This window comes from Anomaloglossus baeobatrachus, chromosome 2, assembly GCF_048569485.1.
Source record: "Anomaloglossus baeobatrachus isolate aAnoBae1 chromosome 2, aAnoBae1.hap1, whole genome shotgun sequence".
In the NCBI taxonomy this organism is placed as follows: domain Eukaryota; kingdom Metazoa; phylum Chordata; class Amphibia; order Anura; family Aromobatidae; genus Anomaloglossus; species Anomaloglossus baeobatrachus.
Window position 1 is genome coordinate 758,987,332 of NC_134354.1, and position 18,561 is coordinate 759,005,892.

At 44.8% G+C, this 18,561-nt stretch overlaps 2 protein-coding genes across 5 annotated transcripts in view; one reads left to right on the plus strand and one right to left on the minus strand.

Annotated features, from left to right (window-relative positions):
• Window positions 1-5,253: 5,253 nt before the first annotated feature.
• On the minus strand, window positions 5,254-9,654 carry ANKRD49 (ankyrin repeat domain 49). Of its 4 annotated transcripts, none has more exons than XM_075334679.1 (3): window positions 9,615-9,654; window positions 7,852-8,148; window positions 5,254-6,307 (listed from the first exon to the last, which is right to left on the minus strand). In XM_075334679.1, the coding sequence occupies exons 2-3, from the start codon at window positions 8,146-8,148 to the stop codon at window positions 5,864-5,866; spliced, it is 741 nt and encodes a 246-aa protein (XP_075190794.1). In that variant the 5' UTR covers window positions 9,615-9,654; the 3' UTR covers window positions 5,254-5,863. The 4 variants fall into 4 exon arrangements, with proteins under 4 accessions (XP_075190794.1, XP_075190797.1, XP_075190796.1 ...); XM_075334682.1 differs by lacking the exon at window positions 9,615-9,654 and adding an exon at window positions 9,575-9,610; XM_075334681.1 differs by lacking the exon at window positions 9,615-9,654 and adding an exon at window positions 9,439-9,505.
• Window positions 9,655-9,855: 201 nt separating this feature from the next.
• Window positions 9,856-18,561, plus strand: part of MRE11 (MRE11 double strand break repair nuclease) — a 314,955-nt gene continuing 306,249 nt past the window's right edge. The window contains exons 1-2 of the mRNA XM_075337495.1: window positions 9,856-9,902; window positions 11,750-11,836. Of these exons, the coding sequence (XP_075193610.1) occupies window positions 11,814-11,836 (23 nt within the window). The 5' untranslated portion in view covers window positions 9,856-9,902; window positions 11,750-11,813. The remainder of the gene's footprint in view (window positions 9,903-11,749; window positions 11,837-18,561) is intronic.

Genomic DNA, 18,561 nt, shown 5'->3' on the forward strand with positions numbered 1-18,561 from the left:
TTACAAAATAATTTTTTTAGGGACCACATCACATTTGAAGTGACTTTGAGAGGCCGAGGTGACAGAAAATACCCAAAAGTGACCCCATTCTAAAAACTACACCCCTCACACTGCTCAAAACCACATCCAATAAGATTATTAACCCTTTAGGTGCTTCACAGGAACCAAAGCAATGTGGAAGGAAAAAATGAAAATGTTACTTTTTAACACAAAAATGTTACTTTAGCCATAAAATTTTCATTTTTACAAGGGAGAAAAGAGAAAGTACACAATACAATTTATTGTGCATGTTCTCCTGAGTACGCTGATACCCCATATGTGGTAAAAATCAATTGTTTGGGCGCACGGCAGAGCTCGGAAGGGAAGGAGCGCCATTTGAATTTTTGAACGCAAAATTAGCTGCACTCATTAGCGGACGCCATGTCGGGTTTGAAGACCCCCTGAGGTGCCTAAACAATGGAGCTCCCCCATAAGTGACCCCATTTTGGAAACTAGAGGCCTCAAATAATTTTTCTAGATGTTTGGTGAGCACTTTGAACCCCTGGGGGCTTCACAAAAGTTTATAGCGTTGAGCCGTGAAAAGAAAAAAAAATTTTTTTACCACAAAACGGTTGCTTCAACTAGGTAGCTTTTTTTTTCACAAGGGTAACAGGAAAAAATGCACCATAAAATGTATTGTGCATTTTCTCCTGAGTACGCAGATACCTCATATGTGGTGGAAATCAAATGTTTGGACACACAGCAGTGCTCGGAAGGCAAGGAGCGCCATTTGAATTTTTGAGTGCAAAATTAGCTGCACCTGTTAGCGGACGCCATGTCGGGTTTGAAGACCCCCTGAGGTGCCTAAACAATGGAGCTCCCCCACAAGTGACCCCATTTTGGAAACTAGAGGCCTCAAATAATTTTTCTAGATGTTTGGTGAGCACTTTGAACCCCTGGGGGCTTCACAAAAGTTTATAGCGTTGAGCCGTGAAAAGAAAAAAAATTTTTTTTACCACAAAACGGTTGCTTCAACTAGGTAGCTTTTTTTTTCACAAGGGTAACAGGAAAAAATGCACCATAAAATGTATTGTGCATTTTCTCCTGAGTACGCAGATACCTCATATGTGGTGGAAATCAAATGTTTGGACACACAGCAGTGCTCGGAAGGCAAGGAGCGCCATTTGAATTTTTGAGTGCAAAATTAGCTGCACCTGTTAGCGGACGCAATGTCGGGTTTGAAGACCCCCTGAGGTGCCTAAACAATGGAGCTCCCCCACAAGTGACCCCATTTTGGAAACTAGAGGCCTCAAATAATTCTTCTAGATGTTTGGTGAGCACTTTGAACCCCTGGGGGCTTCACAAAAGTTTATAGCGTTGAGCCGTGAAAAGAAAAAAAAAATTTTTTACCACAAAACGGTTGCTTCAACTAGGTAGCTTTTTTTTTCACAAGGGTAACAGGAAAAACTGCACCATAAAATGTATTGTGCATTTTCTCCTGAGTACGCAGATACCTCATATGTGGTGGAAAGTAATTGTTTGGGCGCATGGCGGGGCTCAGAAGAGAAGGAGCGCCATTTGACAGCAAAATTGGTTGGAATCATTAGCGGACACCATGTCACGTTTGGAGACCCCCTATGGTGCCTAAACAGTGGAGCTCCCCCACAAGTGACACCATTTTGGAAACTAGAGCCCTCAAATAATTTTTCTAGATGTTTGGTGAGCACTTTGAACACCTGGGGGCTTCACAGAAGTTTATAGCGTTGAGCCGTGAAAAGAAAAAAAAAATTTTTTACCACAAAACGGTTGCTTCAACTAGGTAGCTTTTTTTTTCACAAGGCTATCAGGAAAAAATGCACCATAAAATGTATTGTGCATTTTCTCCTGAGTACGCAGATACCTCATATGTGGTGGAAAGTAATTGTTTGGGCGCATGGCGGGGCTAAGAAGAGAAGGAGCGCCATTTGACAGCAAAATTGGTTGGAATCATTAGCGGACGCCATGTCACGTTTGGAGACCCCCTATGGTGCCTAAACAGTGGAGCTCCCCCACAAGTGACACCATTTTGGAAACTAGAGCCCTCAAATATTTTTTCTAGATGTTTGGTGAGCACTTTGAACACCTGGGGGCTTCACAGAAGTTTATAGCGTTGAGCCGTGAAAAGAATTTTTTTTTTTTTTTACCACAAAATGGTTGCTTCAACTAGGTAGCTTTTTTTTTCACAAGGGTAACAGGAAAAAATGCACCATAAAATGTATTGTGCATTTTCTCCTGAGTACACAGATACCTCATATGTGGTGGAAAGTAATTGTTTGAGCGCATGGCGGGGCTCAGAAGAGAAGGAGCGCCATTTGACTTTTCAAACGCAGTGCACTGATCGGCCGCTGCAGGACGCACGGTCGGATGCGATAAAAAAAAGCGTCGGGGATACGTAAAAAAAAAAAGTCACGCCAAAAATTGACCATGGATGCAGATACGTTATGTGCATCCCTGATCAGCGCTTGGCGGGACGCACGGACGGATGCGATACAAAAAGCGTCGGGGATACGGAAAAAAAAGTCACGCCAAAAATTGACCATGGATGCCGATCCGTTATGTGCATCCCTGATCAGCGCTTGGCGGGACGCACGGTCGGATGCGATAAAAAAAAGCGTCGGGGATACGTAAAAAAAAAAAGTCACGCCAAAAATTGACCATGGATGCAGATACGTTATGTGCATCCCTGATCAGCGCTTGGCGGGACGCACGGACGGATGCGATACAAAAAGCGTCGGGGATACGGAAAAAAAAGTCACGCCAAAAATTGACCATGGATGCCGATCCGTTATCTGCATCCCTGATCAGCGCTTGGCGGGACGCACGGACGGATGCGATACAAAAAGCGTCGGGGATACGGAAAAAAAAGTCACGCCAAAAATTGACCATGGATGCCGATCCGTTATGTGCATCCCTGATCAGCGCTTGGCGGGACGCACGGTCGGATGCGATAAAAAAAAGCGTCGGGGATACGTAAAAAAAAAAAGTCACGCCAAAAATTGACCATGGATGCAGATACGTTATGTGCATCCCTGATCAGCGCTTGGCGGGACGCACGGACGGATGCGATACAAAAAGCGTCGGGGATACGGAAAAAAAAGTCACGCCAAAAATTGACCATGGATGCCGATCCGTTATCTGCATCCCTGATCAGCGCTTGGCGGGACGCACGGACGGATGCGATACAAAAAGCGTCGGGGATACGGAAAAAAAAGTCACGCCAAAAATTGAGCAGGGATGCCGATCCGTTATCTGCATCCCTGATCAGCGCTTGGCGGGACGCACGGACGGATGAGGTGTAAAAATGGACAGGGGATACGGAAAAAAAAAAAAAAAAGTTATACTCACAGTACCCAGAGGACTAGCAGGAGGATCACTGACCAGAAGAGCTGCAGAGGAACAGATGGCAGAGAGATGGACAGCTTTACAGGAGCAGCAGGCAGATCAGCAGAATGCCCAGGAAGGACCCAGCGATGGACGCAGATGTGATCAGGCCGGTGAAGACAGGTAAGAGGACGTCGGGGGAGAGCAGAGGGGGAGAGGGGGGGGTGAGAGCAGAGGGGGGGGTGAGAGCAGAGGGGGGGGTGAGAGCAGAGGGGGAGGGGGGGAGAGCAGAGGGGGAGGGGGGGAGAGCAGAGGGAGAGGGGGGGAGAGCAGAGGGAGAGGGGGGGAGAGCAGAGGGGGAGACCGGAGAGGGAGCTGCAGAAGCAGAATAGAAATAATGGGGGAGGCAGTCAGATCGCAGGGGGAGCGGATCGGGATGTCGGGGGGGGGGGGGGGGGTGGTTGGGGGGAGCAGATCGCGGGGGGGGCACGGCAGGGGCTATCACGGCAGCGCGCAGGGGCACCACGGGAGCGCGCACGGGCTGCAAAGTGAGCACAGTACTCACTTTGCAGCAGCAGCGGTGGTAGCAGATCGGGATGCCGGGGGGGGGCAGATCGGGGCGTAGGGGGGCAGATCGGGGCGTAGGGGGCAGATCGGGGGGGGGGGGCACGGGCAGGGGCCTTCACGGGAGCGCGCAGGGGCCTTCACGGGAGCGCGCAGGGGCCTTCACGGGAGCGCAATACTTACCTTTGGAGCTGGCGCGGTGACAGCAGAGGCGGCGTCTGCGGCGGCAGCAGCGGTGGCGTGGTACCAAAAGTACCAGCCACTCCACGCTGCAGCCATGTTGGGGGAGGGTCCCCAGAGCAGCACAGGCCTGGGGAGGGCGGCCACCTGCAGATCAGACCGCCCCACTGCACACTGATTGGAGCGATTGCGCGTCATAGCACGATCGCTCCAATCAGTGCTGCAGGGGCTGGGGGCGGCATGTTTGAGGTCCACCTATGATATGCTGCAGCAGCTGCGGCATCTCATAGCTGGATCTCACAGGATCGCACTAATTCGGGCATTATTTTTGCCGAAATTAGTGCGATCGATGTGGTTGGCGGTTCAGATTTGAACAGCCAATCACATCGATCGTCGATAGGGGGTGGCGATGCCGCCCCCCCTGGGGTCAAGCAAAGGTCCCCTGCTGTAAGAAACAGCAGGGGACATCATTTGAAAGCCGTTGCTATGGCCACGGCAATCAAATGAAGTTTAGGCCGTAAAATTACGTCCCTGGTCGTTAAGTCACGTTAAAATAGGACGTAATTTTACGGCCCGCGGTCGTGAAGGGGTTAAAGGGTTTGTAAAATAACTAGTGATGAGCGGGTACTACCATGCTCGGGTGCTCAGTACTTGTAACTAGTGATGACTTCCATTATACTTGGGTACTCGAGTCGTACCCATCCAAGAATCCAACTGCTCGTTACGACTACCGAGCACCCGAGCATGGTAGTACCCGCTCATCACTAGTTACCAGTACTGAGCACCCGAGCATGGTAGTGCCCGCTCATCACTAGTTACGAGTACTGAGCACCCGAGCATGGTAGTGCCCGCTCATCACTAGTTACGAATACTGAGCACCCGAGCATGGTAGTGCCCGCTCATCACTAGTTACCAGTACTGAGCACCAGAGCATGGTAATGCCCGCTCATCACTAGTTACGAGTACTGAGCACCCGAGCATGGTAATGCCCGCTCATCACTAGTTACCAGTACTGAGCACCAGAGCATGGTAGTGCCCACTCATCACTAGTTACAAGTACTGAGCACCCGAGCATGGTAGTGCCCGCTCATCACTAGTTACGAGTACTGAGCACCAGAGCATGGTAGTGCCCACTCATCACTAGTTACGAGTACCGAGCACCTAAGCATGGTAGTGCCCGCTCATCACTAGTTACCAGTACTGAGCACCCGAGCATGGTAGTGCCCGCTCATCACTAGGTACCAGTACTCAGCACCCGAGCATGGTAGTGCCCGCTCATCACTAGGTACCAGTACTCAGCACCCAAGCATGGTAGTGCTCGCTCATCACTAGGTACCAGTACTGAGCACCCGAGCATGGTAGTGCTCGCTCATCACTAGTTACCAGTACTGAGCACCCGAGCATGGTAGTGCCCGCTCATCACTAGGTACCAGTACTGAGCACCCGAGCATGGTAGTGCCCGCTCATCACTAGGTACCAGTACTCAGCACCCGAGCATGGTAGTGCCCGCTCATCACTAGAAATAAGTCATTCCCAATTTATTGTAGACTTCAGGTCGGCTCCCTGTTTACAGCTTGTGTTAGTGATCACAGTTTATATATGGGATAGGCATCATAAACCTCTGGCATTGCTGCGTCCATGTAACTTCCGCTGTACATGGCCCCATGAGGTTACTGGTGTCCTTCCCTCACTATAGGTACACGGCACACGGCATGCTGAGCAGCGGACACCTACACGTCTGCATCACAGAAGCAAATCTGACGGTAATCGCTGCAGGAAGTTAGGTCCAATAATCCGCAATTTCAAACAGGTAGTGGTAGACGTCGGTGCGGCGGGCGATCTCGTACGCCGTCTCTCCCAGCTTGTTGGTCAGTTGCGGTTTGATGTAGCGGTTCATGAGGAGCAGCTCCAGCAGCTGCCGGCTGTCTCTGTTGGCGGCGGCCAGGTGCAGCGGCGTTAGCGAGCCGTTGGTCTGTGCGTTGATGTCCGCCCCGTGCTGGAGCAGGAAGGAGGCGACGGCTGTGTTATTCCACTTACAGGCGCTGTGCAGAGGCGTCCATCCGTCTAAGGTCACCGCGCAGAGGTCGGCCTCCTTAGTGATCAGCTCCCGCACGACCGCCAGGTGACCGTTGTACGAGGCTCTGTGCAGGGGGGTGTAATCGTCTTCATCGGTTACGTTCACCAGATCCGGGCTGATGGAGAGGATTCTCTGAATGGTGTCCAGCTGTACAGAGAAAGGAACCAACAAGTGAATAAGCAGCAGCTGCAATGCCCTGCACATGAGGTAAGAGACATGGCTAATCAGGAGGACTATACGACATCTCTAATTGGAGGTATTTGCTAATATTATTACACCTACTACTTATTGAGATGGGGATACTGCTTTAAGGCATATGGGGTTCATAAAGGAGGTACATCTCAGGACCCTCTTTATATGCCAAAATGTTACTCTGTAAGGTTCCCATTCTGGAGATCCCAAGGTGCAAATATATCACATACACAGCAATCCAGTTGAATGGTCACCATATAATACTACATTCCACCTACAGTGGGCGCCACAGGCAAATGGATGTCTACAACCCAGAAGTGACTTTTTTTTTTTTTAAGTTTATCATTGACACAACCGCATAAGAGTCTGGTTTTTTTTTTTTTCTTTTCGGGGGGGATAAGTGTTAGTTATAAATGATGTGATTAATTTTACCATATAGCGAAAGAATATATATATATATATATATATATATATATATATATATATATATATATATATATATATATATATATATATATATATATTTCACCAAATTTTAGAATATATGTAATATATATATTATATATATATATATATATATATATATATATTACATATATATATTCTAAAATTTGGTGAAATATTAAAAAAAAAAAAACAAAAAAAACAAAACCTGCCAACAAGACTCTCCAGGTCAGCACAATTACTGCAATACCAAATATCTATTTATTTATTTTATAAACAGATTTAGAAATTTTTTTTTCAACTATGAAATAAAACAATTTTTTTCCTTTGCCTCAAAATGTTCCCAAGAGCTGAAACTTTTTTTTATTTGCTTTGTATATTGAGCTGTGAGGTCTTGGGTTTTATTGTGTAGCGTGATGCAATTTTTTTTTTTTTTGGCATGGCTGTAGAAAACATAAGATATTTTCATCATTTTTTATTGCATTTTTTTTTTTTTACTAGAAGAAAAAAAAAAAACCAAAACAAAAAAAAACAAAAAAAAAAAAAACAAAAAACTAAAAACACACAAAACACCCCCCCCTCTCCAAAAAAACCCTAACCCCAAACCAAAAAAAACCCCAGAGCTGGCGGCACTATCCCACACCCCCAGTATTTTGTTTTTAATTAGTGGAACTTAGGGGACTTGAACCTATAACCGTCATGTCAGTTGTTCTATATACACCTACCCTACAGCATGTCAGTATATAGAGAACTATATGCCCTTAATGAGGCTCAGCCTCAGGAGGACCAGGATGACGGCCATGGAGGCTTTAAGCAGGACCCCACCTACTAAGACAATTCATAGTGTTGTAATGAGGCAAGGGGGCGACATGTACACCCTAGAAATAGCAAAACTCCCGATGTCATCGCCTGAGTCCACCTCACATACATGGACCTGATGGAGGATGTACGATCATCTCGTACGCGCTGAAGGGGGTTAAGAAAAATCAAAACATTGAGGCAATTTTGGGATTTATAAACCAATCAGATCTTTCTTTTCCATTCTATGAACTTACTCTGTTATTTTCTGCAGCAAAAAGTATCAGCTCCTTGGGGTTGTCCTTCAGAAGCTCCTCCTGGCTCAGGTACCAGTCCTCGCTCTTCTCCTCCTCGTCGTCTTCGGACTCCCCCGGCCACAGGCTCTGGGTCCCGGTAGGAATCAGGTGCCGGTGGGTTTCCAGTAGATCCAGTTGGTTAAAGTCATCTGGAAAGTAGTCGAGTTTTTCTTGCAGTTCGATCTCGTCCTCTGTAGCAGCGTCGCCTGCGCCATTGTCCTGGGAGGGAGAGGCGTCCGTCTCCTGTAGGGTCGTCATCTGGAAGACACAAGACATGAGGGCAGGCGAAGACCAGAACTGGGTGACACAAGTCATTTTTGCATTATTCTAATTTTGTCCTTGCGAGTGGCGCTTGAAATTTCCAGGCGGATTCATCAATTTCGACTTTTTCAAAACTGACTCATTTTTGGCGCAGATGTGCCCCAGCCCCCCCCCACCCCGGAGTCATTTTATGTAGGCCTGCTATTTTTGAGACATTTTAGCAATACATGCTCAGTTCACACTATACAGTCCGGTCCCTCAGCGGTTGACATACACTCCACTCTGCGCAATCTAGCAGACTCAGAGACGCAGGTGAACATATTCCCAGGACCTTAGTGAAAGCTAGCCTGGTGCATGTAATCAAGACCTGTAGTGCTAGGATTTAATATTTAACCCTGTCATACTGGTCTCGATTTATCCCTGTCCCAACAGTCTCGGTGTCCCTTTTAGTATGAACTCCTGTAGCTTCCAGCAGCACACAGACGTACTCCACTTTGTACACAGCCCCATCCCTCACAGTTCCAACACACTGCACTCTACACAATCTCTAGCAGACCCAGAGACACAGGTGAACATATTCCCAGGACCTTAGTCAAAGCTAGCCTGGTGCATGTAATCAAGCCCTGCAGTGCTAGAATTTAGCCCTGTCCTACTGGTCTCGGTGTCCGGTTCAGCCTGAGCTCCTGTGGCTTCCAGCACCACACAGAAATACCCCACTCTGTGCACATCCCACACTGCACAGCCCGGTTCCTCAGCAGTTCCCACACACCGCACTCTGCTCAATCTAGAGGACTCAGAGACTCAATACCTTAGTGAAAGCTAGCTAGGTGCATGTAATCAAGACCTGCGGTGCTAGAACTGAAACCTGTCCTACCGGTCTCGGTGTCCGGTTCAGCCCGAGGTCCTGTGGCTTCCAGCACCACACAGAAATACTCCACTCTGTGCACATCCCACACCGCACTCTGCTCAATCTAGCAGACCCAGGCCCTTAGTGAAAGCTAGCTAGGTGCATGTAATCAAGACCTGCGGTGCTAGGATTTAACCCTGTCCTACCTGATGAATTGCGTCACCCATTTATTTTTACTGCCCATTGAATATTTAAACAAAATCACAAAATGTGCAGAGCAGAGCGGCCACTATGTCAGCACCAATAAGAATTATTAAAGGGGAACTCCACTGACTCTTCTTGCAGGTAGTATTGGCTGTAGGATGTGGCCAGGACCCTCAGTCAGGCTCAGCCCACCTCTGCTCTGTGTCTGTGGCCGAATATCACAGACCTGCACTCACCTGTGATTGCTACAAGCCACAAATCCCAGTGTACAGTGCCAGCAGCGCCTCCCTGCAGTGCCAGCACCATCCCGCCTTCTGCTACCTGTTGCCTCCACATTCCCCACCAGAAACAACACCTAATAATAACATTCACCTGCCAGGACCCCCAGCTCTCATCCACGACCCCTCCTCACCTTTTACACTGTGCAGTAAGCCTTTTCCATAGAGCATGATAATAAAAACTACACCTCCCAGCAGACTTTGCGCTACGCCTCACGTCAGCCTCCTGCGTCCTCCAATAGGAGACGCACGTTGCGGGCACTAGAGGCCGCGCTGAGCTGTAGTTTCCGGGTCTCACGTACGGAGCAGACTGGCGCGGTCCTGAGAGCAGTGAGAGCGCGCACGGCATGCCGGGACTTGTAGTTTTGGCGGCAGTTCCCGGCATGCACACTTTTTCCCGGGATTTGCAGTGAGGGAGTGAGGTTGGTATTGCGGCAGAGCTGCGCTCCGTGTCTGTACGAGCTGCTACATGTAGAGACAGTGTGAGCCCGGCGTGGTCTCCTGTCACAGCGTGCAGGGTGATGGAGGCGGCGCTGACTGGTGGCAGCGTGCAGGAGGCACCTGTGAGCTGCCGTGTATATAGCCCAGTATATCACCCAACATTATCTGTGACTTTACAAGGCACTGCTCTTACCTGCAGCAGACCCCCCATAACAGTGCTTAATCGGCAGATGCTCCATATTAGGGCGTCATTGGCAGATCCCCCATAACAGCGCGTCATTGGCAGATCCCCCATAACAGCGCGTCATTGGCAGATCCCCCATAACAGCGCGTCATTGGCAGATCCCCCATAACAGCGCGTCATTGGCAGATCCCCCATGACAGCGCGTCATTGGCAGATCCCCCATAACAGCGCGTCATTGGCAGATCCCCCATAACAGCGCGTCATTGGCAGATCCCCCATAACAGCGCGTCATTGGCAGATCCCCCATAACAGCGCGTCATTGGCAGATCCCCCAAGACAGCGCGTCATTGGCAGATCCCCCAAGACAGCGCGTCATTGGCAGATCCCCCAAGACAGCGCGTCATTGGCAGATCCCCCATAACAGCGCGTCATTGGCAGATCCCCCATAACAGCGCGTCATTGGCAGATCCCCCATAACAGCGCGTCATTGGCAGATCCCCCAAGACAGCGCGTCATTGGCAGATCCCCCATAATAGCGCGTCATTGGCAGATCCCCCATAACAGCGCGTCATTGGCAGATCCCCCAAGACAGCACGTCATTGGCAGATCCCCCAAGACAGCGCGTCATTGGCAGATCCCCCATAACAGTGCGTCATTGGCAGATCCCCCATAACAGCGCGTCATTGGCAGATCCCCCATAACAGCGCGTCATTGGCAGATCCCCCATAACAGCGCGTCATTGGCAGATCCCCCATAACAGCGCGTCATTGGCAGATCCACCCAAACTGTGTATGATCGGTAGATCCCCCATAACAGCGCGTCATTGGCAGATCCCCCCATAACAGTGGGTCACTGGCAGATCCCCCATAACAGTGGGTCATTGGCAGATCCCCCATAACAGTTTGTCATTGGCAGATCCCCCATAACAGTCAGTGCGTCATTGGCAGATCCCCCATAACTGTGTATGATCGACAGATCCCTCATAACAGTGCGTCATTGCTGGATCCCCCATAACAGCGGGTCATCCTCACTTTTCGTGGCTGGATACATAGTCCAGCGTCTGCAGAGACAGGCATCATCCCAAATTTTCCAGGTGATTTCAGAATATTCTGTATTTTGTAAGAAAAATCTGCGAATTGCCGACGTAATCCCGCGTATTCTCCCGACATTTCAGGGCATCCCAGCACATTATCCCGGCACCTCGGGGCGTCCCCGCACATTATCCCGCCACCTCGGGGCATCCCCGCACATTATCCCGGCACCTCGGGGCATCCCCGCACATTATCCTGGCACCTCGGGGCGTCCCCGCACATTATCCCGGCACCTCGGGGCGTCCCCGCACATTATCCCGGCACCTCGGGGGCCATCGTGCACTCTCGGCGCCTCAGGGGTGATTGCGCGCTTTCCCGGCACCTCGGGGTGATCCGCCGGACACAATCTGCTGCTTAGACAATGGTGCAATCTGCGTGTCTTAGAGGAGGGCCCGTTCCTCGCTCTTACCTCTCCACGATGCACATGAAATCAGTCCGGAGCTGGAATTCTCTCTTCATCGCTGCAGATTGTTTATGAGGCTGAAGCCGGCGTTTTTGCCGGGGAAGACGATGACCCTCAGACACGTGATGGATCTTTCTGTTTCTCCTCCAGGCTTTGGGCAATTTCCATAATACATCTGAGAATTGGAATATCCTCCTCAAATTATCCTGTAGACATGAGCTCCGCTGCCAGCGCCGTGTAAGTAACCCGAGTCTATATATGTGTGTGTTACACTGTAAACTATGACAATGTCTCCTATGTCCACAAATACAGTATATCACAAAAGTGAGTACACCCCTAAGTGAAAATGGACAAATTGTGCCCAATTAGCCATTTTCCCTCCCCACTGTCACGTGACTCAGTGTCTCAAGGTCTCCGGTGTGAATGGGGAGCAGGGGTGTTACATTTGGTGTTATCCCTAACTCACTCTCTCATACTGGTCACTGGAAGCTCAGCATGGCTTCTCATGGCAAAAAATTCTCTGAGGATCTGAAAAAAAGAATTATTGGTCTCCATAAAGATGGCCAAGGCTATAAGAAGATACCGACACCCTGATACTGAGCTGCAGCACGGTGGCCAAGACCATACAGCAGTATAACAAGACAAGATACAATCAGAGCAGGCCTCGCCATGGCCGACCACAGAAGCTGAGTGGACGTGCTCAGCGTCATTCCGAAGTTGTTTATTCAGAATAGACATATATATATATATGTGGCCAGCATTGCTGCAGAGGTGACAGGGGTGGGGGTGTCAGCCTGTCCCTGCTCAGACCATACGCTGCACACTGCATCCCATTAGTCTGCATGGCTGTTGTTGCAGAAGGAAGCTTTTTCTAAAGATGATGCACAAGAAGGCCACAAACAGTTTGCTGAAGACAAGCATAAAGACATGGATTATTGGAACTGTCTTGTGGTCTGATCAGACCAAGATAAAATTATTTGGTTTAGATGGTGCCAAGCATGTGTGGTGGCAACTAGGTGAGGAGCACAAAGACAAGTGTGTCCTGCCTACAGTCAGGCATGATGGTGGAGGGTCATGGTTTCGGACTGCATTAGTGCTGTCGGCTGTGAGGGAACCTTGAATGACAACATTTACTGTGACATACTGAAACAAAGCATGATTCCTGTTGTGAATATGTTTTCCAGTTTGGGGCTCCCTCTTGTGGTCAATGCTGGCGGTGCAGTTGATGTGTGGAATGAAAGCCACTCACCTGTGGGGGACTGGCAATTGGGGTCAGATTGGACTATTTAACTGAGTAGTTTTCTCTTGTTACTTGCCCATGGTCAATGTCTCCTGTAACCAGCCCTGCTCACAGCCAGAACTCCACTCAGATAAGTGGTCTTTGTACCTCTGCTTATTGTTTCCATTTTCTTGTTGTTTTTTCTGCTTTAACATTAATGCATGATTCCTATTTTTCTTTGTGGAGTTCTTGGTGGAATGGGATCATTCTCTGCTGGGAGTGTCTGTATACGTGGCTCCATGATTCTGCAAGGTATTGTGTTTGTCATTCTTGGTATTAATTCAGTCCCTCATCTGTATTAGTGTTTTTGGATCCCAGTAACATTTGAGTACTGATATATTGGGGGAGAGGCTGTGTGACCTCAAGATTTTTCCATATCAGAAGTGCTGGTATTTATTAGGCTATGTGCCCACGCTACAGAATTTACCGCGGATTTACCGCGGATTTTGCCGCGGATTTACCGCGGATTTGCCGAAAATCTGCAGCAGCAGCACTTCCAAGCCATTTCAATGGCATTTTGGAAATGCTGTGCCCATGCTGCGGATTTTTCCGCGGCGGATTTGCCGCGGATTTTGATCCGGAAAAATCTGCAGCATGTCAATTGTTTGGTGCAGATTTGGTGCGGATTTTTGGCTTTGAATGGGGAAAAAAAAAAAAAAAAAATCCGCATCAAAATCCGCGGCAAATCCGCGGGTGCGGATTTGCCGCGAAAGTCGCGGATTTTCAGGCAAAAAAATCCGCAGGGACATTCTAGTGTGGGCACATAGCCTAAGGGTTTTTACGGCTGCAGACAGTTGCTCTTTCCTAAAAAGATAGTTTGGGCCTCACCTTTTGCTGAACCTGTCTTTTCTGACTTTGTATTGTGTTTTTCTATATCACCATAGCCTTTAGATGTGGGGGTTCTATCTATCTTTCTTTGGGGACTGCTCCGAGGCAGATAAGCTTATATCTCTACCTGTGAGATTATTTAATTCTCCGGCTTTGTCGAGGCGTCCAGGTCATCGTAGGCACGCCCCACGGCTACTTCTAGTTGTGTGTCAGGATTAGGTCTGCAGTCCGTTAAGTTTCCAGCCAATTTGGGTTTCAGCATTTTTTGATCCTCCTCGGTCCCTGAATCATAACAGACCCCTTCCCTTCATGTTCCAACATAACGACCCCAAACACAAGACCACAACTGCCTCACTAATGAAACTGAGGGTAAAGGTGCTGGACTGGCCTAGCGTCTCCAGACCTAAACCCTATGGAGCATCTGTGGGGCTTCCTCAAACGGAAGGTGGAGAAGCGCAAGATCTGTAACATCTACCGGCTGCGTGATGCCATCATAGAGGATGAAGAGGATCCAGCGGCTCCTGTGAAGCTCTAGTGACCTCCGTGCCCAAGAGTTAAGGCAGTGCTGGAAAATAATGGTGGCCACATATAATAGTGACACTTTGGGCATAATTTGGCCATTTTCACTTAGGGGTGTACTCAATTTTGTTTCCAGTGGTTTAGATATTAGTGACTGTGTGCTGAGTTATTTAGACACCACCAGATTTACCCTGTTATACAAGCTGCACACTGACACTGCACATTGTATCACAGGGTCAGATCTTCAGTGCTGTCCCATGAAAAGATATAATAAAATATTTACAATAATGAGGGGTGTACTCACTTTTGTGATATACTGTATAACCACTATAATACTGCCCCTATGTACAAGAATATAACTACTATAATACTGCCCCTTATGTACAAGAATATAACTACTATAATACTGCCACTATGTACAACAATATAACTACTATAATACTGCCACTATGTACAACAATATAACTACTATAATACTGCCCCTATGTACAACAATATAACTACTATAATACTGCCCCTTATGTACAAGAATATAACTACTATAATACTGCCCCTTATGTACAAGAATATAACTACTATAATACTGCCCCCTATGTACAAGAATATAACTACTATAATACTGCTCCCTATGTACAAGAATATAATTACTATAATACTGCCCCTTATGTACAAGAATATAACTACTATAATACTGCCCCCTATGTACAAGAATATAACTACTATAATACTGCCCCTATGTACAACAATATAACTACTATAATACTGCCCCTTATGTACAAGAATATAACTACTATAATACTGCCCCTTATGTACAAGAATATAACTACTATAATACTGCCCCCTATGTACAAGAATATAATTACTATAATACTGCCCCTATGTACAAGAATATAACTACTATAATACTGCCCCCTATGTACAAGAATATAATTACTATAATACTGCCCTCTATGTACAAGAATATAACTACTATAATACTGCCCCTTATGTACAACAATATAACTACTATAATACTGCCCCTTATGTACAAGAATATAACTACTATAATACTGCCCCCTATGTACAAGAATATAACTACTATAATACTGCCCCCTATGTACAAGAATATAATTACTATAATACTGCCCCTATGTACAATAATATAACTACTATAATCCTGCCCCCTATGTACAAGAATATAACTACTATAATACTGCCCCTATGTACAAGAATATAACTACTATAATACTGCCTCTATGTACAAGAATATAACTACTATAATACTGCTCCTATGTACAAGAATATAACTACTATAATACTGCCCTCTATATACAAGAATATAACTACTATAATACTGCCCCTATGTACAAGAATATAACTACTATAATACTGCCCCTATGTACAAGAATATCACTACTATAATACTGCCCCTATGTACAAGAATATAACTACTATAATACTGACCCTATGTACAAGAATATCACTACTATAATACTGCCCCCTATGTACAAGAATATAACTACTATAATACTGCCCCTATGTACAAGAATATAACTACTATAATACTGCCCTCTATATACAAGAATATAACTACTATAATACTGCCCCTATGTACAAGCATATAACTACTATAATACTGCCCCTATGTACAAGAATATCACTACTATAATACTGCCCCTATGTACAAGAATATAACTACTATAATACTGACCCTATGTACAAGAATATCACTACTATAATACTGCCCCCTATGTACAAGAATATAACTACTATAATACTGCCCCTATGTACAAGAATATAACTACTATAATACTACCCCTATGTACAAGAATATAACTACTATAATCCTGCCCCCTATGTACAAGAATATCACTACTATAATACTGCCTCTATGTACAAGAATATAACTACTATAATCCTGCCCCCTATGTACAAGAATATCACTACTATAATACTGCCTCTATGTACAAGAATATAACTACTATAATACTGCCTCTATGTACAAGAATATAACTACTATAATACTGCCCCCTATGTACAAGAATATAACTACTATAATACTGCTCCTATGTACAAGAATATAACTACTATAATACTGCTCCTATGTACAAGAATATAACTACTATAATACTGCTCCTATGTACAAGAATATAACTACTATAATACTGCTCCTATGTACAATAATATAACTACTATAATACTGCTCCTATGTACAAGAATATAACTACTATAATACTGCCCCTATATACAAGAATATAACTACTATAATACTGCTCCTATGTACAAGAATATAACTACTATAATACTGCCCACTATGTACAATAATATAACTACTATAATACTGCCCCTATATACAAGAATATAACTACTATAATACTGCTCCTATGTACAAGAATATAACTACTATAATACTGCCCTCTATATACAAGAATATAACTACTATAATACTGCTCCTATGTACAAGAATATAACTACTATAATACTGCTCCTATATACAAGAATATAACTACTATAATACTGCCCACTATGTACAATAATATAACTACTATAATACTGCTCCTATGTACAAGAATATAACTACTATAATACTGCTCCTATGTACAAGAATATAACTACTATAATACTGCTCCTATGTACAAGAATATAACTACTATAATACTGCCCACTATGTACAATAATATAACTACTCTAATACTGCCCCTATGTACAATAATATAACTACTATAATACTGCTCCTATGTACAAGAATATAACTACTATAATACTGCCCCCTATGTACAAGAATATAACTACTACAATACTGCCCCTATATACAAGAATATAACTACTATAATACTGCTCCTATGTACAAGAATATAACTACTATAATACTGCCCCTATGTACAATAATATAACTACTATAATACTGCCCCTATGTACAATAATATAACTACTATAATACTGCTCCTATGTACAAGAATATAACTACTATAATACTGCCCCCTATGTACAAGAATATAACTACTATAATACTGCCCCTATGTACAATAATATAACTACTATAATACTGCCCCTATGTACAATAATATAACTACTATAATACTGCCCCTATATACAAGAATATAACTACTATAATACTGCTCCTATGTACAAGAATATAACTACTATAATACTGCCCCTATGTACAAGAATATCACTACTATAATACTGACCCTATGTACAAGAATATAACTACTATAATACTGCCCCTATGTACAAGAATATAACTACTATAATACTGCCCCTATGTACAAGAATATAACTACTATAATACTGCCCCTATGTACAAGAATATAACTACTATAATACTGCCCCTATGTACAAGAATATAACTACTATAATACTGCCCCTATGTACAAGAATATAACTACTATAATACTGCTCCTATGTACAAGAATATAACTACTATAATACTGCTCCTATGTACAAGAATATAACTACTATAATACTGCCCCCTATGTACAAGAATATAACTACTATAATACTGCCCCTATGTACAAGAATATAACTACTATAATACTGCCCCTATGTACAAGAATATAAGTACTATAATACTGCCCCCTATGTACAAGAATATAACTACTATAATACTGCCCCTATGTACAAGAATATAACTACTATAATACTGCCCCCTATGTACAAGAATATAACTACTATAATACTGCCCCTATGTACAAGAATATAACTACTATAATACTGCCCCCTATGTACAAGAATATAACTACGATAATACTGCCTCTATGTACAAGAATATAACTACTATAATACTGCTCCTATATACAAGAATATAACTACTATAATACTGCCCCCTATGTACAAGAATATAACTACTATAATACTACTCCTATGTACAAGAATATAACTACTATAATACTGCTCCTATGTACAAGAATATAACTACTATAATACTACTCCTATGTACAAGAATATAACTACTATAATACTGCTCCTATGTACAAGAATATAACTACTATAATACTGCCCCCTATGTACAAGAATATAACTACTATAATACTACTCCTATGTACAAGAATATAACTACTATAATACTGCTCCTATGTACAAGAATATAACTACTATAATACTGCTTCCTATGTACAAGAATATAACTACTATAATACTGCCCCTATGTACAAGAATATAACTACTATAATACTGCCCCTATGTACAAGAATATAACTACTATAATACTGCCCCCTATGTACAAGAATATAACTACGATAATACTGCCTCTATGTACAAGAATATAACTACTATAATACTGCTCCTATATACAAGAATATAACTACTATAATACTGCCCCCTATGTACAAGAATATAACTACTATAATACTACTCC